The sequence below is a fragment of the Vulpes vulpes genome, chromosome 5, assembly GCF_048418805.1.
Source record: "Vulpes vulpes isolate BD-2025 chromosome 5, VulVul3, whole genome shotgun sequence".
Lineage (NCBI taxonomy): Eukaryota > Metazoa > Chordata > Mammalia > Carnivora > Canidae > Vulpes > Vulpes vulpes.
The window spans coordinates 118747557-118771793 of NC_132784.1; the positions used below are offsets into that span (position 1 = coordinate 118747557).

The following is a 24237-nucleotide window of genomic DNA, read 5'->3' on the forward strand; positions in this document are numbered from 1 at the left end:
TACATAGAACGCCTGAAGAGAATGTGAAAGGTGGCTGCCCAAGGTTTAGAAATAGCATATTCTATAGTTTTTCAGTATTTAGAGCGATGAACTAGTTTAAAATTGTGTCTTTTATGTAAATGTTTAAATATAAGAATGCCTAAAATGTAAAGATGCACAAATGTGAGCACCGTTGCAGGGAGCCAACATAATGACTGTTATAAACAAATCACCATTCATTTATTGGTCTGTCTTTGATCTGTATACCAAAAATCAATGTTATTCAAATCCCTCATCCCCACTGAAAAGATATGGGGATAGAAAGATACTCGAACCATAAAGATCAAGGAATATTACTTTCCTTAACAATAAATTAAATATAAACAAAAATATTCTTACAAATAAAAAAAAGTCTTAAGAGAGATTTGCCTTCCCAGTTCTGTGTGAAATAGACGAAAGCGACCATATGTTCCATCATAATTGGATTAAAGGCTATATATCATTTTAGTCTCTAGGACTGTTAATTGCATATCTTAAAAGTTGCAACAATTATTTGAACAATAATATGCAGTGCATTGTCTAAAGTTTTTGGTGAGGAGCCAAATTTTTTCAAATGTGCTAAAGTAAATTTTCATCTTTTAAAAAGAAATTTCACATTCATTTTTTTAAAATGTGCTTTTATTTCTGGTCTCCTTTAGTTTTCTGCTTTCCTCCCCACTCCTCCCAACTCCATGTGTACCTCTTCCTCATCCCTTCTCTTGATTTCTTTCTTTTCCTTTGGGTCCATTGAATCTCTTTCAATTTCTTCAGTTTCATTTTCCTTCATTTATTCTTATCTGCTACCAGGTGGCTGTGGTACAAATTCAGGGAGAGTTGGTTAATCAGGAGCGTGTTATTTCCCCTGGGCTTCCCAGCTCTGTTCACTCCTCTGGATTTCTCTAATGAAAAGGAGAGATACTGTGATGGGTCCCATGTAGTCTCTTCCTTTAATTTTCTTGTCTTCGCATTCGTTTCACAGACTGCCCTTCTGTTAAGTCAAAAGAGTAAACCTAGAGAACTTGATCCCCTTGGATGGAAGTTTGAACACCTTAACCACAACCCTGACAGGGATATTCTTGAATTTATCCAGAGTGATTTCCATGGATTTTCTGAAAAATCTAGCAGGAGCAATCTGACTGAGAGATTCAGGAATAAGGTACTAAGTTTTCTCCCCAGTTTTGCTGAGAGATAATTGACCTGTATCATTGTAAGAGTTTAAGACGTACTGCATGATGGTGTGATTTATATATATTGAGAAATGACTACCACAGTAGGTCCAGCTAACTTCCATCCTGTCCTATAGATTCAGAAAAAAAAAAAAAAGAAAAAGAGGGAAACTTTTCTCTTTATGGTAAGAACTCTTAGGATCTACTCTCTTAAAAACCTTCCTATATACTATACGGCAGCGTTAGCTGTAGTCATCGTGGTGGATGTTACAGCCCTTGTACTTACTCATCTTATGACTGGAAATTTGTGCCTTTGGGCCACCTTTCCCCATTTCCCCCTGCCTTCCTTTTACTCCCCCTCCCACTCAGTCTTTGCCTCTAGTACCTACAATCTGATCTCTTTTTCTAGGAGTTTGGTTTTTTGTTGTTTTTGTTTTTAGATTCCACATATGTGAGATCATACAGTATTTGTCTTTCTCTCCAACTTGTTTCACATAGCATCATGCCTTCAAGATCTGTCCATGTTATTGCAAATGGCAGGAATTTCTCTTATATATATTTTTTATGGCTGAATGATATTCCACTTCACATATATACCACAACTTCTTTATCCATTTATTCATCGATGGACAATTTGGTTGTTTTCATAATGTTGTAATGTGAGCCCCCGTGTTAACATAAAGAAAATGGCTTTATTTACTTAATATTAGTTGTCTTAAAGAAATAGGAAAACCAAATTAATTTCATATTATAGTAGTATTTTGCATGACATGCTAGAAATTATATAGAGTGGAGGTCTTTAAACAAAACTTAATAGCCATTTCTCTTAACCAGTTTGGGTTTCTAGTAGCTCCTTTTGTATCCAGAGGTAGACAAGAAAGCAGGGACTCTATTGATAGGTCCTCAATTACCTTATGAAGTTTTGGGGGTATTTTTTTGATCCATAATTCTGAGGTCACTTACTCCTTTTTGAAATTTGCTGTGTCCTTGTCTCCAGTTGCTGTTTTCTTCCCACAGCTCTGCATTCTTTTTGCCCAGCCCCTTTGAACCATTATGCCTGTGAGTTACTTCTTTGACTCTTGCTTCCAACTTTGCTTTTGGACACTAGCTTATTGGATCCTCCTTAGATACATAGTCCAAAGAACCTGAATGGAGGGCAGACCCAATCCACTCCTAAACCCCAAACCCAGGTCCTAGAACTTACCGCTTGGTCAGAAAGATGTTTCTATTAAACTTACATGGATGTTTATTAATCATTATCACCTGTTTGCCCTTGTTTGCTGATTCTTGCTTTTCTCTTAATAACAGGGAGAATATATAAATTCTTATTTTGCTCATGATATTCATATATTTTTATTCACTTTCACTCTTTTAAACAGAGCATAAGCAAATAAAAATGGCAGTCATATGGCCACAATTAATCAGTTAAATCCATTTTCCTTTGTCTAGGCACTAGGAATTGGATGTCTAAAGACAATTTTTTTTCTGAAATTTTTAAAATTTTAGTTGTAAATTCCAAATCAATAATCATCATTAGAAAATCAAGCCATATAGAATATATATAAAAACTAAATCTTATTTAGATGATTACCTAATAGTTTATAAGACAGATATGCCACACCTAGAAGAACTTTCCAATTGTTTTGCCTCCAAACAACAAGGTTGTTAATAAGGTGATAAATGCCTGTCACAGAAAATATTTGGGAGAATGGGCATGATAATTTTTCAGGGGTAATATATATGGGCAGCTTCCATTAAATAGGAAGCTGGACAGCAAGACCAGAAGGTTTCCTCCTTCTGCACTTTCTGGGACTGAAAATAATGTTTATTACCAACAGTCATTGGATAAATAACTTCAGTTAGAAATTTAGTGGCAAGGTATTCAAAGGTAATGTAAATTCCCATGAGGCCACCATCTCCCTGATGTGATCAAGAGATAGGAGATGATGATCCGGCCCTTGGGGAGATACACCAGGGACAGTGGAAAAGACAGCTTGCCAAACAGCAAGAGATGTGCCAGTGGACTTTTTTTTTCTATTACTACAGGTGACCTAAAACAGGTAGTGTGAATTCTAACAGGTTGCCTATACTCAAATCCTTTTGTACTCTCTGAATAGCAAGAGGAATCCATTCAGCCTCTCGTATACAGAAGGAGCATTTGGAGAGAGACACTATAGGCTGTCAGACCTGTGGGAGGCCGCTGAGTCACATATGATTCACACATCTGGCTTTAGAAATCTTTGGACTTCCACATTACAGTATGAGGTGGTCCATTTTATAACTGCTTGTTGAAATTCACATTGGGATGTACTCTGAAAAGAGCACCAGGAACAGTGACAGGATGACTGTTTTAAAAAATTAGAATTCTGTAACAATTTATCCTGAATGTTGATATTTAATTCATGTTACTGGCTGCTTCATGATTCCTTCATATTTCCTAGGGATGATGGGTTACATGGGCGTGCCATCTTACCAAAGCGTTTTTCTCTTTTCACTAGGGCATGTGACATGCTTGCCACTTAAAAAAAATTGTTTTTAATTTTTAAAAAGATTTTATTTATTTATTTTCCAGAGGGAGGAAGAGAGAGCATAAGCAGGGAGAATGTCAGAAGGAGAAACAGGCACCCCACTGAGCTATAATTCCTCCCCAAGAAACTGTCTTGTGCTTGGCATGCTCAGGGTGCTCAGACCATCAAGAGAGGGGAGCACAAGGGCAGTGAACGTATTGCTCAGGCCTAGAGGGTGAAAGAGAACCACGTGAACTTTTCAACCACAAAAAGATTGAAAGCAATTAAATTGTATTTTCTGAGCTGAAAAGATATTTACCATTTCAAATTTAAAGGTTTCATTCCAATTTTTTGAGAGTTCTACACCAATGGTAAATAAAGGAATAAAATTGTTGGGGATAGGCTACCCTTACAGTGGTCCTTTCTGATGATCTTTAGAAGGAGCGTTATTTTTCATATTTGCAAGGTAATACATTTCATTGATAGCTTTTTGATTGTGAAATAAACTCTGTCCTGGAACAGGTGGCAGACAAATAATACTGTGGGCCACACAAGTCAGTCTAGGCCTATGCATTTGTATCCTTGCATTGGATTGTTTATTTGAACCTGCATTATGAAGACAATGAAGGCCAGCTGAGAGTCATATCTCCCATTCATATTTGAAAGATTTAATGTCGCTTTTAGAATATTTTATATTTATAAACATATCAGGGCTGACTCTACATTTAACCTGTTACTTGATGTCAAATCTGTGTGCATGTTGTGAATAATAGTAGAGTCTGTGGCCCTGTACCTGATACTGATGGTGCTGTGCAATCAGTGAAAGCAGTGAAATTTATGGGTTTGTAAATAAAACAAATAGTGCTTGTTTATTTGATAATATGAATGAAAACCTAAAAACTTAATGTGAGGAAATATTGTAGCATTTCAGTAATCATGTACGTATTTCCACAGATTTTTTTTTTTTACAATTTTATTTATTCATTTTGAGAGAGAGAAAGTGGGGGAGGAGAGGGGGAGGGTCTCAGGCAGACTCCCTGCTGAGCACAGAGCCTGCCCCGGGACTAGATCTCATAACTCTGAGTCACAATGTGAGCCAAAATCAAGATTCAGATGCTCAACCGACTGAGCCACCCAGGCATCCCTCCACAAAGTTTTTTTAAGGAAGAAAATATTTGAGTTTCCCCAATTATTTAAATCCTCATTTCCTAACTAGAACTTTTCTCTTGCCATGTAAAACTAAGACTTCTCTGCCATTTTTTCTCCTTATATCAGTGAAGCAAATTTAGAACCCAGGACTCTGACAGTATGTAAAATAAAAGACATGAATCCTTTGTAAGTTCTGATGAGAGAAGAGTTGAGGACTCCTATCTGGTGATTTATTGATGAGAGCCAAGTCAAGTTTCAGACCATCCTATCAATTAGCATTTATTAAGATCCTATACTCTGTTGGCTTCTTGGGGCAAATTCCTAAACTTTGCTAACTCTGTGACCTTGGGCAAGTAACTTAACCTCTCTATGCCTCAGTTTCCTTATCTGTAAAGTAGGACTCAATACCTGCCTCAATAGATTTTTGTAAGGGTGAGAGGATGTTCACATGACATGTTTAGAACAGCTTCTCACACTTGCATGCTCAATAGATATTATCTATTATCCATTGAGTATCTACAGTATACTTAGAACTGTGTTACACATTCTCAGTATACAGGACTGTGGCCTATCCACTCACTGAAATTAAGTATTGCTGGAGAAAAATAATACTAACAGAACACCTGTATCAATACCACATGGACATTTTGTAGGGCAGGCTATATGTATATTAGAAATTTAGGAGAAAACAATTTCTGAGGGTGTGAAGACTTGGGAGTGCCTGGAAGTAGGATCTAAGCTAAGTGCACAGACTTGAAGGATGGTTTTTGGGAGTTGAGGGGACTTAAGTAATTTCAGGTGAGCAGGAAACATGATTACCTAACATGAAAAACTGACATATTTTTGAAGCAGCTAACTGGCTTGATTGCAGATATTGATCCATATGGGGAAGTGGATTGGCCATTTAGATCAGAATCTAAATATAATAAGCATTTGGGTATTCGGTAGTATTGAAAATTTGATGAATGTGCAGTTAATAATTCAGAGAAGAAAGGAAGTATGGACATTTTTATCAGGACATTACATTATATCCACATGCTTGAATTAGGCTAAAATAAATTTTGGGAACAATCCGCAATGACTGGAAGAAATACAGATAATGCAAGGGAAGATCTTCAATAAAATGAATGGAGGTTTTGTAATAAGCAAATAGGAATTCGGCTCATTTAGTTTATAGAAACAGCAGCAGCAGGTTGTGTGGCCATGTGGGACACCTCTTTTGGCACCAGGTTAGGGGCCTGTACTGGAGGTTGTAACTAACTGTGATGTGGAGGGCTACAAGACAAAGCTGTCAGGGCCTTGAGGGAGCAAATCCCTACAGGGGAACCTTCCCCCTTCTAGCTAACCATGAACTACATTAATATCAGCCCTAAAGTGTATTGCTCATTTGTTGTCTCGGAGGCTGCAAGCAGATTGCTAGAGCTGAGGCAAAAAATATTAACTAAAGAAACAATAAAAAAAAACAATAAAAAATGCTTGGATAAAACAAAAATCAATCCAAGATGGTATAAAAAGTAGGAACGAAGAATCTTTGATCTTTGAGAATGAGGAGTATATGTATTTATGACACAGATTAAACACATACACACACACACACACACAGGAGCAGCAAGAGGCTAACAGAAAATGAAGGCAGAGGAACAGGAACAGCTTAAAATCTGATTTTAGTGATAACTCTCCCTTTTTTCCCCCCTACTCTCAAGGACTTTTACCTTTCCACTCTGATTAGCATGTTCACATCTCTTTCTGCATTTCTTACAGGATTGACTCTAGATAAAAATGGAACACTAAAGCATTTCACAAGTCTAAACAGCTTTCTAAAAACAGAGCAGCAGTGTTATTGAAAATGGTTTCAATTGAGAATAATTTCAGGAACTAACATTCCTGGCATAACACCCATCTCACAAACAATCCTAGATTTAATGTAGATATCAAGCACTCCTGTTACACCAGAATTAAAAAAAAAAAAGTATTTCATGATATAGTCTTCTACGATATTATAAGAAATGCCTATTTAGCAAAATAGTGTGTCTGGGCCATCTACATCTTTGGCTTACTTATGTTATATTTATCCGACTACAGGAACACTGTGGGTGGTTTATTACATAACAAAAAGCAGTGTGGCATTGGTGGGCTATTTATAGCAAGCAGAACACTTTTGAAATATATGATCTTATTACTTTAAATTTATGAATCAGCTCTTTATATATATCAACACAACTGAAGTGGTCAGATGGTCAGATCTTCTGATATTTTAATTTTTTTCCTAGGTCCACAAGGTGTAACTATGTCTCTTATTTCCTTGGGGTAAAAATAAAATTATTTCTTAAGAATAGTGGCATAGGCGGAGAATGCTCAGGACTAGGGCTTTAAAGGGTGCAGGCTGCTTTCTCCCTGGCTCCTCCTCCCAGCCCCCACCTTTCCCTTTCCCCTCTGGATCTTCTGTTCTTTTTTTTCTTTTCTCTTTTTTTTTTCTCTTTTTTTTCTGTTCTCTTTTCTTTAGTCCCTAGGATAATTGTTAGTGGGATAATTAAGGAGGGTGTGGAAGAAAGATGTCTGTTTTACTACTCTCTCCTTGCTAATAGCAGTGGGTTCATACACATCCTTCTCTTTTTTAGAGGACTTACCACATCAAATATAGCTAGGAAGGACAGTTAACTTTGGTAGGATCTATTTTAACAATTCTTAGCTATCACTTTGGGTCCATTGTTCAAAAAGGCAAATTCTCTCTGTAGCATTTAAAACAATTAAATAGATAACTATGTAGACTTGACACTTTGTACTCAACCATTACACTACAATAGATTAAACAGGGTGTAATTTGTGCTGTTCTGAATTTGATGTTCCTCAAAGGCATGGAAAATGAAATGGATTGCCATTTTTTTTTGTATTAAATAGTTTCCTGAACTCTGCACTATCCTTCTGAAAGCAGGGAAATCTGACCTCAAAAGGAAGAGTATTAAATGCATGGAAAATATTTTTCTTTTGAATCTAGTGAAAACTTGAATATTTTCTGTATTTGCTTGTAAAATTTTGGCTCTTTCTGTACCATAAAGTGAAATAATTAAGAGATTATCTTAATTATTCGATAAAATATTTGAGTATTTAGAGATCTCATAGTGAATTCTCAAAATTACCCTGAGTCTGCAGACATCATCAAATAGTTGGAAACATAGTCAGTTGACTCTGAGTTATTTTAGGGGCAGAGAAAGATTACAAGACTTTTTTTTTTCTATGACATTTATTCTACAATTGAAAGATTTGGATTGATAACGTGTCACTTTAGAGATTTAATAATCCCCTTACAATAGTAAGTCATATTTTGAAAATTTGCTTCTTGTTGAAAAGTGGGGGCTTTTTATAGATGCATGGGTCTAGCAGTTCATTTTTTCTGATGTGGATTGTGGAGAGAAGATATTTAGTAGATCAATCACTTATTCTACTTAAATAAAGATAATTGTGCTTTTTAAAAACACAGTAATGCAATTACATTTCATTTTGACACATTTTCTATATATTCAATAAATACTTGTGTGCCCACTTATATCGAAGGCACTGTATTTAAATATTGAGGATTCAGTGATGAATAAGAATAAAAGTATATACATTTAATCTTGAAAGTGTACAGAAGAATAAGCAAAAAGCACAATTAAAAAGCTTTGGGTTAGTGGATAGAGGAGAACATTTTTTTGTTTGGGAGATTGTGATATTCGAGTATTTGTGGAATTTTTTCTATCACAATGGGGTAGAGGGTTAATTTCAGGGAGGGGTTCTAGAGCAAACACAGAGCCTGGGAAAGGACAGCACACATGGAAATGCACAAAGTTGGCTTAAGTGAAAGGTCTTAGAAAAAAAGAAGCTGGAAGGCTGGGTGGTTTAATTTTTCTAAACTTTAACTTTTCTCATCTGTGAAAAATGAACACTAGTTTTTGTGAGATCTGATGGGAGTGAATGTTAATCACTTGGGTATGGAGTTTGGCTTAAATATAAAGTCTCAATGCATTTAGCTATCTTTCAACTGTTTTGCGGAAAAAAATGCAGAAAGGCTGTTATTTAACAAAGGATTGGAGGATGAATATGATGAAGAAATTGATGGGATGGATTGAGAAGATGGTTTGCCCATGAGAAGGAACATAACTAACAGTACTTCGGGGAGGAAAGGTCATGAGTTCAGGTTATAGATATTTTGAGAAAGAGTGATGGTAGATCAAGATGGAATGGTCTAGCAAAGGGTGGTCAAGATAGAACTGGAGCTGACATGTTGGGATTATATACGTGAGGCTGATAGTTGAAGTCATGAGATTTTGAAGGAGTACAAATAAAGAAAAGAGAGAAAGGAGGAAAGGATCAAACACAGAAGTTGAGAAATAGCAGTGTGTGATCTTAGGAGGATGAAGAGGAATCAGACAATAATGTAGACAAAATATTAGGAGATAGGGTCTCAGGAGCTAACGGAACAGTGGGTTTCAAGAGGGCCGTGGAAAAGTGGAAGATGGGGTAGTGAAGGGATGGGAAATAGTTCTGTTGGTGATACGTTTCTGATCTTTAGAGTGAGAAACAAAAAGCTATCATCCTAACAGTGAAGCCTCTGTTAGAGGCTCACTTGAGTCTTGAGTTTCATTTCTACTGAGCAGAGTAAGTGTGCTCATGTTTGAAAAACTTGGAAATCCAATGTTTTCTCATGGAAATAGCTTTTACTTATGTTCATTCATATCTATATGATCAGATATACATTGGTCGGAGCCTGTAGTATATGGTTATTCCTAAGAGAAGGACTTTCAAAAAGACTATTAAACTCCCTGGAGCAATTCGTTCTATTTTACAATGATTTTAGAAATTTGTTCTTTAAAAAAATTATATATGTAAGTGATTTGAAGTGTGCTGTGGATACTCAGTTCCATCTGCCAGCATACTAAAAAGGAAAAAAATAATGAGAAAGATTTAAAATTTGATCAGTACAGTGTTTTCACATTTCCTAGAAATATTTTAATATGATTTTTTGTTTCATAGAAAAGAAATTTAGAAAATAAGCATTGTGTATGAATACAGTACTCTAACATTTTAATGAGGTTTTTGGTTGTCTTCATTATTTAGGATGAATAGAGATCTTGAAATTCCCAGGTCCTTGAATTCACTTTTCCTTACCTTCTTTCCTGCCTGCTGATATCTGCCCTGCATTCATCGGAACACCTTTTTGCTTTCCTCTTTCCATCTCTGGTCAAGAGATGGTGAAGAGATTCACACAGTTGTGCTGATTAGTACCAGAAAAAAATGATGACCTCCAGTCTAGGGCACATCTTTAAATACCCTCCAGCTCATGCTCTTTTTAAATCTCCAACTTTCTTTCCAACTGCCCTACCTTAATGCTGCTTGTCACTGAACAGATGACTTGTCTCTTTTCTTACAAAAGAAATAGACACCAGTAAGTAGAACTGTCTCAACTTTTCAAGTTGTTCTGTTTATTTCCATTTATCTAAAAGCTTTTACATTTTCCCTCCAATCTCTCTGAAAGAGGTATCCTCCCATCTAGCCGTGGATTAGGTTTCTCCTAGGTTATGCTTATTTCTTATTCATTCTCTGCCCTTAGGTTTGGAAGACAGGGCAAGAAAAGGCCTAATTAATCTAGAGCTTCTGAAGGACCTTGCTCTGTCAAAAATTATGTGCTCTCTCCTGAATCTTTAGTTTCTCCTTTTCTTCTTGCCATTTTCCTTATACCTGGAAACATGCCAAAATCTCTCCTATTAAAAAAGAAAAATAGGGGTGCCTGAGTGGTCAGTTGGTTAAGTGTCTGACTTGGCTCATGTCATGATTTTGGGGTTCTGGGATTGACCCTGTATCTGGCTCCATGCTAGGTGAGGAGTCTGCTTGTCCATCTCCCCCTGCCCCTCCTGCTGCTTGTGTTCTCTCTCTCCCAAATAAATAAATCAGTAAATATCTTTAAAAAAGAAATAAAAAAATGCTCTTTGTGCTCTTTGTTCTAGATACTTTTTTAGATTCCACACTGTTTCTCTCATTTTCATGACACATAAAGTTTGAATAAATTTCTCCCACCTTATTAAATGACTCTATAACTACATCCTCTCTCTGGAAACTTTTCCCTTCTCTGGGTTTTGTGATATCGTTTGTTCTTCGGTTTCCTTTTCTTTTGCCTCTACTCAGATTCTCTGTCTCTTCTTTATTATTTTCCAGAGTTCTAGTACTGTGTATTTCCTTCTTCCTCCTATATAATGTCCTTTAGGAGTCACACATTGATTTACCTATGTCCTTTATATGTGTTGTAAACACCAAATCTTTATATTCCTATTGAAACTTCTAAGGACTCCAAAATCCAGGTAGATTCAATTGCCTACTGAATATCTACACATGGATCTCTCAATAACAAGTCTAATTGAACCAATAAAACAAACTCATAAATGTCCCTCTACATCCCTCTACATTGTTCTTTCTTCCGTGCCTTCTGTATCAAAATGTCCTATTATTGTTTAACTGAGGAACTCAGTGAATCATCCCAAAATCCTTCCTCCATTTACTGTCTATATATCCAGTAGTACATGAAAGCCTGTTGTCCATACTTCAGAATTTCTGTCGAGCTCATAGTTTCTTATACTTGGCCTCTTCTCCATTTTTCTCTACTGAGCTGGTTTGAATCCCTCTCATTGCTTACTTATCTAGACCTTCCCTTCTTACTTTTCATTTTCCTCTGTGCCACCATCTACTTGGCGGTCAGAAAAATGGTTTCATCGTGTTTATGTACAATTAATTGATCTCGTTACTCTTTAACTTCACATTTTCTATTATCCATTATTTTGGGAATACAATATAAATGCTTCAGAATGTAATTTAAGACCTTTGGTCTGGCATATCTGTCTGCTTGAATTTTGTCCCTGCCATGTCTATTCCCATTCAGTGCCATTTGTTGAACCAACTTGGACTCCAGCCATTGAGACTACTTATAATTGATGCATATGCCATGTTTGTGTGGCATGATGCATATGCCCTCTGCCTTTATTCTTATTTACTTGCCTTCTCAATTTTATCAAATTCCACTTGTCTTTCAAATCTCACTTCAAGTAACTTCAAGTCCAGAGAGCCTCCTCTGTCTACCTGCACTACTACATAATAAAAATATATTGAAATACATCCCACCCATGGGATTCAAGACACACTACCCCAAAATGATACTGAATAGTTTAAGTTGAAGGAGTTTGAGAAATGGCATGTGCAAGAAGTACTTTCTGACCTTCCTCTCATATGAAAGTGCCTTCCCTAAAGGCAGAGGGAAGGAACATCCTTATCTTTGAAGATAGGGACAGAGAGAAGAATCTGAATGAATAGGCTTTGTTAAGTTCCTGCTAGTTTACTATACTTAGTTCATATTCTTTGCTCTATCATATCTTTTGCAAAGCTATAATCTTTATCAGACTTAGCATAAGAACACTCAGGTTTACCATTTCTTTCGGTCTTCATTTCCTTATGAAGGTTCTTGTGTCATGCAAAATGTGTATTATAATTATTTTTAAAGATTTTATTTATTTACCTGACACACAGAGAAAGAGAGAGAGAGAGAGAGAGAGAGAGCACAAGCAGGGGGAGTGGCAGGCAGAGGGCAAGGGAGAAGGAGGCTTCCTGCCCAGTGGGGAGCCTGATGTGGGGCTGGATCGCAGGACCCTGGGATCGTGACCTGAGCTGAAGGCCGACACGTCACCAAATGAGCCACCCAGGTGCCCATAAAATGTGTATTAAAAAATGTGTAGGCTTTTCCTTTTTTTTTTTAAAGATTTTATTTATTCATGAGACACACACACACACACACACACACACACAGAGAGAGAGAGAGAGAGAGAGAGAGAGAGAGGCAGAGACACAGGCAGAGGGAGAAGCAGGCTCCTTGCAGGGGAACCTGACGTGGGACTCGATTCCAGGTCTCTAGGATCACGCCCTGGGCAGAAGGCGGTGCTAAACCTCTGAGGATCCGCTAGGCTTTTCCTTTTTAATCTGATTTTTGTTATAGGGGCCTTCTACTGTCCAGGTATTATATCTAAGTTAAGAACTTAAAAGGGTAGAAGAATAGATATTTTTCCTCCCCTTTACTACCAGGTGTTTGTTCTCGTCTGCCTTTTTCCTGCCAGTTGTAAGGCATTTATCTTTCATTTCTGCATCTGCAGTTTTTAGTATCTTCTCCAGCAGGTACGAGTTCTTGTTGAATGAGTTAACAAAGAGCAAACAACATATTCTTCCTTGAGGAGTGCTGTTAGTTTCTTATTCCATGAAAAGGATATATCCTCTATAAGTTTCTCCAAACTTTCTTAGTATCTTCTGGGGATATTGAGTAAAATAGGGCTTAGCGATTATACATATGTGATTGACAATTTACCTAGAAAGAGAAAGATGGAGACAGAATCAGCACCTCTGAGTGTTTTCCCTTGTGCAATTTTTCACTTTCGTGATGAATGGGATCTTTGCTAACTTCATGGCCATTGTAATCTTCTAATTCCGGGTTTAAAAGGTATAGTACTTATGAATTTTTGGAAATCCAGGTAGCACCCCATATCTATGAAAAATTATCCTTGCTCCTGTAAAGTGTTCTTGACAGCGGGTCAGGGACAAGGAGACTGGGTAGGTCCTCCATTCTTCAGCCAAAGCAGGTTAACCTCAGTGAACATGGGCGGTGACAGTACATTCGGGTGTCAAGTGAGAAAACACATTTAGAAACACTTTAGCATAAATCAGAATTCAGGCATGAGTTAAGTTCTTTTTTTTTTTTTTTCATTTATATTCTTTGTCTCTCAGTTTCTTAGCTAAGGGGATATATAACACTTCTTACTATTTGTCAGTGTTGGGAATTATATTTGAGAAGAGCTGATTTATTTTCTCTGGGTCTTAGGACTTGTTCAGTAACTGCTTGGACAAATGAGGTAGTCTCATGTGAATTAGAAAATGGTGTAGGGGCACCTGGGTGGCTCAGTTGGTTAAGGATCTGCCTTCGCTTAGATCATGATCCCAGGGGCCTGGGATTGAACCCTGCATGGGGCTCCCTGCTCAGAGGGGAGTCTGATTATCCCTCTGCCCCTCTCTCTCCCTTGCCTCACTCGTATTCTCTGACTCTCAAATACATAAATAAAATCATTAAAAAAAATGGTATCCATGTGTTCCTGCCCACTCCCTACTGTAATTAATTAATTAATTAATTAATTAAAGAGAGACACGGAGAGAGAGGCAGAGACACAGGCAGAGGGAGAAGCAGGCTCCATGCAGGGAGCCTGACGTGGGACTTGATCCTGGGTGTCCAGGATCAGGCCCGGGGCTGGAGGCATTGCTTAAACCCCCGAGCCGCCTGGGCTGCCCTTATCCTTTTTTTGTGACTGACTTCAGTTTTCTTCCTGTCTCTTTAGTTTATCAGCTTATTATTTTTTTATAGGTTCATATGTACCTCATTTAAATCCTTTTTTTGTGTTATGCGCCCCCCCCCCACATTTTTAAAATTCTGTTACATTTAAATGTATTTGACAAAAAGTTGGTAACACTGCAGTTCTATTTGAATTCTTATCTATCCAAGGGAGAGAAAGGCAAACATGGTTAAGTCTCATGATGGGACTCTTAGGAAAGGCACAATTGATTTTCAAAACAGCACTTTTCTAAACCACTCTTGGACATGGTCTCTAAAAGGTGGGGGAACATTTGGTACTAATAAAGTTTGAAGAAGTATGATAAACAAACAATGGATAGGTGCATGTCATATATGTGTAGGGAGAAGTTCAAATTCAAATATAAATCATTTCCTATCATTCTCACTGTTTTCTTATATTTGCACGGGCAGAACAAGATACACATTGTATGTCTTTTTATCAATAAGGATGAATAAATGAAATATATGAAGGAATTACAAACTATATTGATTTGAATAGGGAACGTTGCGTGCTTGTGGTAATGTCTCTAATGCCAGGAAGAAGTAAGACCGTTGACTTAAGCTTTTCTAAAATGTCTTGACATCCATAACTTATATTTTACGATGTCCATTTCATTAATCTGAAATATATATACGAAAAGGATTTGAACTGAAATCTTTCAGTCATAATTTTAATGCTCAGAACCATTTGTTTAAGACTTAAGCCTTGATCCAGGAATTTCAAATCTAAGAGTCTAGCCAAAGAAATGAAATACTTTTAACTTTATGCACTAAGATATTTGTTACTGTGTAATTTATAGTGGTTAAAGCTGATGATACTCTTTTTACAAAAAATAATGGTCAAATATATTATGGGATATAGAGATAATGGAATTGGCCATTAAAAATACAAAGTTTATAAAATATTTGCAATGGCATGGGAGAGTATTTCTCATGACTTACGCAAACAGAAATGTGAATTTTACATAATATGCTTTCAACCATGTGAGAGAATTTTAAAAGACTAGAAGTGAATACATAATGATATCAACAGTAGTTATCCCTGGGTTATGGAATTATGAGAAATTTCCAATTTATGTATTTTTTCAAGTATCCTATATGTAGCACACTCTTAGGATTAAGAAGACTTATCAGCTAAAAGATGAAGTTTAGTTTAGAATATTCTATTTAGTAACTATTAATAGAATTCTCATAAGAATTAAGGAAACATGTACCCTTATACTGGACAAGACATCTATGTTGTGTTCTCTTTTTATTTTGTGGGATCTCAGCATCCTAAGAAGTTGACCACTACAGGATCATTGGTTTTGTCATTTGAAAGTGGGTTGGGAGGGTGGACATAGTAGAAACTTGGAGGGGGGAGAAATCTAATGAATTATCTACAGCATGAATATAGTATGTGGGTTTAATTTGCCAGAGATCTGATGGGACATTCTCTTCTGATTTCTGCAGTATCAAGTCATGGGTGGATAAGATGCAAGAAGATCTTGTCACACTGGCAAAGACAGCAAGTGGAGTCAATCAGCTTGTTGATGTGAGTAACATCCCAAGATGTTTGTTCAGCTTTTCTTTGATTCAAATGCAGTTCCATCTTCTGGGAAACTGCATTTCTGTATTCTGAATAGGACATGATTTTTCATGTTAATCAGGTAGTGACATTTGGAGAAGGAGCCTTGGTACTGCTAGCTACTGTGAACACCGAATGCCATTCCTGAACAATTAACGTAGTATTCTCACCACATGTTAACATTTACACACAGCCTCACTGTAGATGAGTTCATGTGATGTGTAGATTCTCCTAGAATACATCTTGGGGTTTGATGTCCCCGTTCTTCAGAGTGTATTTTAGAATCTCTCACACAGTGGTGATTCTAAGTCCTGTGATGGATTCTTTTGAATATCCTCAGTGGGAACACATGTTCTCTCTTAGAGGGTAGATTTTATTTTTAAAAATGGTTGGAAAGTGTTTATAGCCATGTCTAGAGACTAGAGTGAGTCATTGAGATGGGTAATAAAGATTTTTGTGCAAGAAAAGGAGACACTCTAAAATATGGCTTTTCTTACGATTTATGAAATGGCTCTGAAAGTCACTCCAAAATGATTCTTGAAAATGATAGCAACGTATAAATATTCGTATAGCCTCTTAAATAGATGATTTTCCTTGGATGAGAGCACTCACATGTGTAGGCTCCATAAGATTTATTGAAAAGCAAATGTTATTTCTTTAGTCTCACTTCCATTCCCATGTAAGTAACAATTTGAAAGTACTTTTATCTTGTGTTCCTAGTGATGTAAGGAGACCTTTCGTTTCCCAAAAATGTGATGAGTCATAGAGGTGAGATATGGTATAAAAGCAAGTTTGTGTATGACATATGGACCTTTATCATGGACCTTTATTTATTTGTGTGTATTCCTCCCTGGGAGACACTGGAATGTATGGATACCTTGTGTAGTGAGCAAACTTCATAAAGAAACATACCAATGTATGTTGAAGAAGTGTAAAGATTTGTGAGATGAGATAAGGAATGTATTGGGAAATGAGAACTGTCCTTTGTGAATAACAATGATTAAATTTAATTGTAATCAACACGTACTAAGCACATCATATGTCCCAGGCACTGTCCAGGCTGCCAAAGGTTGGCGGAGAGCAGCTCCTTTCATTAGAGGACTGACGCTGTACGACTCCTAAGTCCCCATTTTGAGGGTACAGGGGTTCCTGAAAGCCACTGTATGCTGATGCTCGAGGTCTGCAATGATTCCATATAGAAAAAGATATTAAAATACACAGTTGTGCAGGATAATAAGGTGAGCCTCTGTGAAAGTGATGGAGTTTGTGAAATAAGAAGAAAAGAAATGAGAATTGACAGATTCTGGTTAGACGTTATATGACTCGCTTTATTGACAGCTCGAGATTAAAAATAAACTGCTCTTGGGAGCTCTTCTTCTCTTGTCTCCACTGTTTCTCTGGCCTCAAAAACCACTTTCTTGGCTGGCTTCACTTTTACTTTGGGTGTTAATATGTGAGCCCTTTCAACAAACCTGCTTTTTGCAATGAATCACTTAAAAAAACCAAAACTCACCTGATTTCCATTATGCTTTATCAAGTATAGATTACTAGGAACAATGCCAATATTGATGAATCAATAAGTGGCCTCGTCTGAATTAGGATAAAAAAATTAGAATGGACAGGATGAAAGAAAATCCCCACAATGTTCTGCTTATGTTACATGTACCAAATTAAGTGACAGAAAAAAATACAAATAAAAGAATTGTATATTATGTAATGAGGCAAGGGGCAGGGGTGAGAGAGAGAGAGAGGGGGAGAGAGAGCAGAATCTATGATTGGAGAAGGAATTTAAATATTGGGGCACATGAAGAATGTTATTTTACATAGATAAATGATTCCATATGTCCTTCTCTTTTTGCCTAAAGAGCGGAGGTCCATCATGCGGGCCAAAGGGTTGTATTTCTTCTTGGCCATAGGAACCCAAAGTGCAGAGTAGCTGAAGGGCACCAGAGTTGAGAGTGAACTTCATACTGAGTTTGGGGGGTATTGGATGCACAGTGATGATCAGAATTTGAAGAGAGAAATTTAGCAGATTTCTGAGTTGATATTTAATATTGTGGAAATGACGATTCTTTCTAGATTATTTAATGGAATTATTTTTGCTGGCATCACAGGGTACAGCTAGCTTTTTACCTGAAGGCTCAAGCAACTAAAATGAGGCCACATAGCTAAAACAAGACATCTTTCCAATTTTGTAAAAATGGCTTTATGGCATCTTGAGACAGTAGCCCAGGGAGGGTTGATAATGATTAACGCATTGTGTTAATTGAAGGTGTACCTTGTGTTACTTAGATACATTTATATATTGCAATCTGGTTGTAATGATATCTATCACATTAGATACCTATGATTCATTGTTATTGTCTGTTTTTAACAGATTGTACACAAATTTTAGGGTTGTTTCTTCTGTTTTTTGAGAGATGTCTTTTATATTTTGATGGGGTTTACATGGAATCTCCAGATGGCTTTGAGCAGTGTGGCCATTTTAACAATATTAATTCTTCCAGTCCATGAGCACAGGATGTCTTTTTGTTTGCTTGCATCTTCTTTGAAATCTTGCAGCAAAGTGAAGACATTTTATTACATTTATTTATTTATTTATTTATTTATTTATTTATTTGACATTTTATTACTTTTAAACCCACACATAGACATACAAATTCCTGTAGCTGGCAAATGGAGAGGCTGATCATCATATATTAATGAATAGATAACATTAAAAAATTTAAGGTAATCTTAATATTCTTGGAAACACAGTTTTTAAGTTTATAAAACATTCACCAGCAACCATTTTCTCATGTAATATGTTGATAAAATATTTCATGTAGAGCTATACCTAAACTTCATTCAATATATAAATTATCAGATATTCTGAATTAGTGGGTTCTATAATAATGAATTAGCTTTATGAAAAAATAATTTTATTTTGAGAGACAGCATGTGCATGCGTGTGGGGGGAGAGAGAGAATTTTTTAAAAGATTTTATTTATTTTTGAGAGAGAGAGTGAATAGGGGGAGGAGCAGAGAGAGAGGGAAAAGCACACTCCGTGCTGAGCATGGAGCCCGATGCACGGCTCCATCCTTGGGACCCTGAGATCATGACCTGACCCAAAATCAAGAGTCCAGCACTTAACTGACTGAGCCACCCAGGTGCCCTTGACAGAGAATCGTAGGCAGGCTCCACGGCCAGCACGATCCAGATGCTTGATCTCCCAACCCTGAGATCAGGAACTGAGCTGAAGTCGGGAAGAGTCAGTCAATTAGCAGACTGAGCCACCAGGTGCCCCATGAAAAGTTTTTAAAAAATAAATTGATAAATACAAACTACTCTTTGTAAAAATAGACTTTTGAATCTGCAAAACATTGTAGTGAAAGGAAACAGAGCTCTGCAAATAGGTCAGAGATCCTCAGTTGCTCCACTTGACTGACCCTGCTTTGGGGAAAGGAAATCATGACAAATATAGGCAAGTCACAAGCATCTGGGAGTTTTGTTGTCTTTTTTGTACTCTTTGCAGTTACCCTTTGATTTAGGTATCCAAGACTTTCTGAGGGCCTTTTTATTACAAAAAATAATAATAATAAGAAGGGACAGATGGTTATCATTCACATTTGTTTGTTACATCTGTAGTAACTCTTTCGTCTCTACACAGAACATATTTGATACTAGGAAGCAGGTGTGAAGACTATATTTTGAAAGAGGTGGAGTTTTTCCAAGTAGGTCATTCCAAATAGGTCTGTTTTCCTGGTTAGGGTCAGATGGGGCCAAGGGACCTGCAGAACCTGCACTGAGGTGAGGCGCATGATGTTCAGAGGATGCAGAATTGAGGGAGGTGTTGGTTTGGAGAGTTCAGCCCTCACTCTCAGAGTGAGTGAGGAGCTCCTGAAATTCTGTGCCCTACGTCCTTGTGTGCGTCACCCGAGGGCTCACCCTGGGGCACAGGGACACTAAAAGCCTGACTCAGTCTGTGTCTTCTGCTCCCTGTGGCTGGAGACCTAGGCATCTGCAGCCTCCTGGACCTCACACTGATCCCAGCCTCTCTGCTACATTCTCTTCCCTGATCTTTTCCCATCCTACATATGATATCAGGTCTTCCTTATAGCTTTTTTTTTTTTTTTTGATGCTTTGTAAGCTTCCCAGACTCATCTTGTGTTTTGTAAGGTGCACTATTTCTATAGTTATTCCTAACAATATAGGCATCACCCACCTTATCTGACAGCGCTCCATATTCCCCTTCTCTTTCAATTCTAGTGTTGGGTTATATCTTCTGACAATGAAGGATGGTCTTCCCAGACCATCCAAATTTTTTGTTAACGGAGTTGATTGTATTCTTTTAGCTTTCTAAGAGAGTTGAAATAACGCCTGTCACCTTATTTTAAGGCTTTCTTTTTAAAAAATTTTTTTTATTTTAAGGCTTTCTTTTTTTTTAATTTTTATTTATTTATGATAGTCACAGAGAGAGAGAGAGAGAGAGAGAGGCAGAGACATAGGCAGAGGGAGAAGCAGGCTCCATGCACCGGGAGCCTGACGTGGGATTCGATCCCGGGTCTCCAGGATCGCGCCCTGGGCCCAAGGCAGGCGCCAAACCGCTGCGCCACCCAGGGATCCCTATTTTAAGGCTTTCTTAAATGCAAATTCCACATGTTAGCCTAGAATATGCAAATTCTGACATGTTAGCCTAGAATATGCAAATGTATTTAAGAAAATTTGTGGATTATTCCCCACCCCCCTGAAAGTATAGCTAAAAAAAAAAAAAAAGTATAGATAAAAAGGTAAAAATCATTCTGCGATGGCATTATCATAGAACTTTCTGGTTTTTGATTCACTGTTGTGATTTCATAAGTTAAAATTAGGTTAAAATCAATACTTTACATTTCAGTATGCTCTCAAAGCTGTCAATATGAAATGTGTCTAAATATTGAGCATTCAGTACTCTTAATTTAGTATTTACATTAAGTGTTTTAAGTGAATAATTTCATTAGTAACTCATGATATTAGCAGACTGATGCTTTTACTTTGACATTGTGGTCACGTCATTTATTTAAATAGCATATTCATTTTCTATGTGGTGGAGAGTTTAAGATATTAATCTGTTTACAAAAGAAGATACTCTAGAGCCGAACATAATTAATCATTGGTGATTCTGACTAGGGAATCCATAAGATGCAGAGGCAGCAAGGGCTGGTATCTTTTATCCCCCTCTGGAGAATACTACTAGGTAGCTGGAAGGTGTTAGATTCCCTGTTTCCTGCTTGTCAAGTGAGGTAGGTCCTAACACTCTTCCTTATAGAAATGTTATAGGGGTAAAAGGGAATATGAAATGAAATGTGAGAGCAATGAAAGAGGCTATGAAAAATTAATATTTATTGCATGTTAAAATGTAGCTTTATATTTTAAAATACAGCTTTATATGTTCATATTACTTTATAAAAGTAATAGAACTACTTTGTAAGAATAGCATAATTACTTTTCAAGTAAAACTATTTATTGTTATTCACATTCTGGTTTTATTTAGAGTTGCCATATTCTCTCAGTGATGAAATGTTGTAACTAAATGAGCTGCGATAATTACATAGGCAATTTGAGACTGTAGTTATTTTAGGGGAAAATAAAAACTTTTTTTTCTCTAAGTAGAATGAAATCTATTTTGGCCACTGAAAGTACTATCAGTAGACAATTTGGATTCCTTTCACTCACCTACTGGAGATTTTAAAGTTTCAGAAACTAATTTATTTTTATATGTTTTATTTTTATTTTTTTGGAGAATCTAATTTTTAAAAAAATGGTAGTTAATTACTTTCATTTTGAAAGGTATGGAATAAACTCTAGGGGATTTCTAATCTGATGGCAACTTTCAATATTTTATTAACAGGTTTTTGAAGGAAGTGCTATGGGTTCACAAACATTAATTGTGAAAGAAATGGAAATATTTTCTTTTTTACCTTACTGAGCTCTTTCATTATCAATAATTAACACTTAAGTTATACTAGTACTTGAGGGATAAATGATTATTCTTTGTTTTTCCAAATAGTAATCTAATGGTTTGGTAATACTAATTACAGAGAGGATGATATAATGCTGCCTGTACTCTTTTCTTGTCTCTGAGCTCCACAATGAAGATGGAAGCTAAGAACCCCTAAATGATGTAGCCCAGCGGTAGTTTGTCTAGAATGAAGATGAATGGCATAAAAGACCATTATTTGCTACTGCACACTCTCAGGCTACAACATACAGCTTCTTACTATTTATTTTTCCTGGAGACATTTAATGTCTTTATATCCTGTGCTGTGGTTCTCAGCCAGGGGCAGTTTTGTTCCCCAGGAGACATTTGTCAGTGCTTGGAAACATTTGTGATTGTCACAGCTGGGGGAGGGGGTTGCTCCTGGCACCTTGTGTGTAGCGGCCAAGGATGCTGCTGAACATCCCACAATGCACAGGACGCCTTCTCACAACCAGGACTTACCTGGTAAAAATGTCTGTAGTGCTCAGGTTGAAAAACTGCTCTAGAAGGACCGAAACATTTGAGGCAAGGATAAATGTACGGGATTCTTTCAATGAATATAAATTTGTAAAATTGTCTGTCTGCCTTGGTGGGTAGGAGTTTTGCTTTAGAAAAAGCATTTGTTAGTAAGGTATAAGGGGTATAAGGGGTAAGAGCAAATTAAACAGCACTGCTTTTTAAAATTGTTTTGTTGGCAGAAATGAATTTGGGTCATTTGGGGTTAGGGACATTAAGCAAGCAGCTCAGTCAGCCTATGGTTAATTATTTTTTAATTTGGTTTTAATGGAATCTAGTATGATCTCTTCCACTTTTAATTGCATATGAATTTGCTGCTCAAAATACATATACAAGTCTTATATAGCTCCAGATATGCAGAGTGAAAGAGGCTAGATTAAGATGTAATCTCTGGAATTAACAAACAAAAAACCCCCTAGTAGGTGGTTTATTTTATGTTTAATGCTTTTCATATTTTAATTATCAGTATTCTTTTAAAATTCTGAGTATTTATTTTTTTACAGATTTTATTTATTTATTTGAGGAGGGACGAGCAGAGGGGGATGGAGAGGGAGGAGCAGACTCCCCACTGAGCGTGCAGCCCAATGCAGGGCTTGATCTCAGGACTCTGAGACCGTGACTTGAGCCAAAACCCAGATTCGGTTGAGCCACCCAAGCTCCCCTAATTCTGAGTATCTTAAAGATAAACTTACAGTTTACCTTACGTGTGAAATGTCTCTAACTTAAAAATTGAAGAATTCTTGCTATGAATCTTTTTTTTTGCCCAACTTAGTTTTTGTTATAGTTATTGTGTTCCACAAATGAAGCCCTTATATTTCACTTGCATTTGTAGTTAAATAGTAGCGCCTGTTCCTGTGCATAGTATGGAGAAGGCACAGACAACATATGTTTATGGATGGTTGTTGCTTGTTCTGGTCCTTCTATCATCTTTTTTTTTTTTTCTTCCCTTCTAGCATTTTTAATGCAAGCTTGAAAGTGTCACCATTAAATTCTTGTTAATAGGAATTAGGGCAAGTAGCAATATATGCTGTGGAAGGTTCTCCAATTCTGACTTCATTCTTCCTAAATATTCTTTTTTTTTAAAGATTTTATTTATGTTTATTTGAAAGGAGAGCACGAGAGAGAGAGAGAGAGAGCGCACAAGCATGCGGAAGGGGCAGATGGAGAGGGAGAAGCAGGCTCCTTGCTGAGCAGGGAGCCTGATGTGGGGCTCAATTCCACGACCCTGAGATCCTGACCTAAGCTGAAGGCAAACACTTAACTGACTGAGCCACCCAGGTGCCCCCTTCCTAAATATTCTTAAAGAAAATGTCTCATCTGAAATGTGATACTGTTTCAGCTAAACAGATACACCAAATAGAAAGAATGGAAGGACTAGGGAATATATTATTGAACACTTGAGTTTGATGTTTGAATGCCAATTTGATGTAGTTGTCAGAAAAATACACCCTATAAATTCAAGGACATGATCAATTACCTATGTGTATGTATGTGTATGTATGTGTGTGTGTGTGTGTGTAGGTATGTAATTACATGGTGTGTATAAATACATTCAGATGAGGTTCTTAGTAAGCCTATGCCATATCTTGAGTTCTTCCCTATGTGCTAATTTTACTATGAGTTCTGAGCAGGACAGCTTGGAGTTGATTAGAAGATCCAAACTAGTACCCTGAATTTTATTGCTGTCCATGTAGTTTCTCACTTTGCCTTTCAGTCTGTATTTTCCAATAATCCCCTTATATAACACACCTTCTGATTTCTTTTCTCCCTTATTAATACGTATTTCTTTCAAAGTGTGACTACAATCCCATCTATCATAACCCATAAGGTTTTAGTTTGCCCTGAATTCTGACAGCACAATTTTCTGTACCTCTTTAGCGGCACACTAATATTCTTCATATTGATCATT

General features: G+C 36.9%; 1 protein-coding gene across 8 annotated transcripts in view; it reads left to right on the forward strand.

The window, feature by feature from the left end:
• The window catches only part of CACNA2D1 (calcium voltage-gated channel auxiliary subunit alpha2delta 1), a 478954-nt gene that overhangs the window by 71122 nt on the left and 383595 nt on the right, over positions 1-24237 (forward strand). For all 8 annotated transcript variants that reach the window (XM_072759815.1, XM_072759809.1, XM_072759808.1 and 5 more), the window contains exon 2: positions 15699-15780. In XM_072759815.1, the coding sequence (XP_072615916.1) occupies positions 15699-15780 (82 nt within the window). The remainder of the gene's footprint in view (positions 1-15698; positions 15781-24237) is intronic.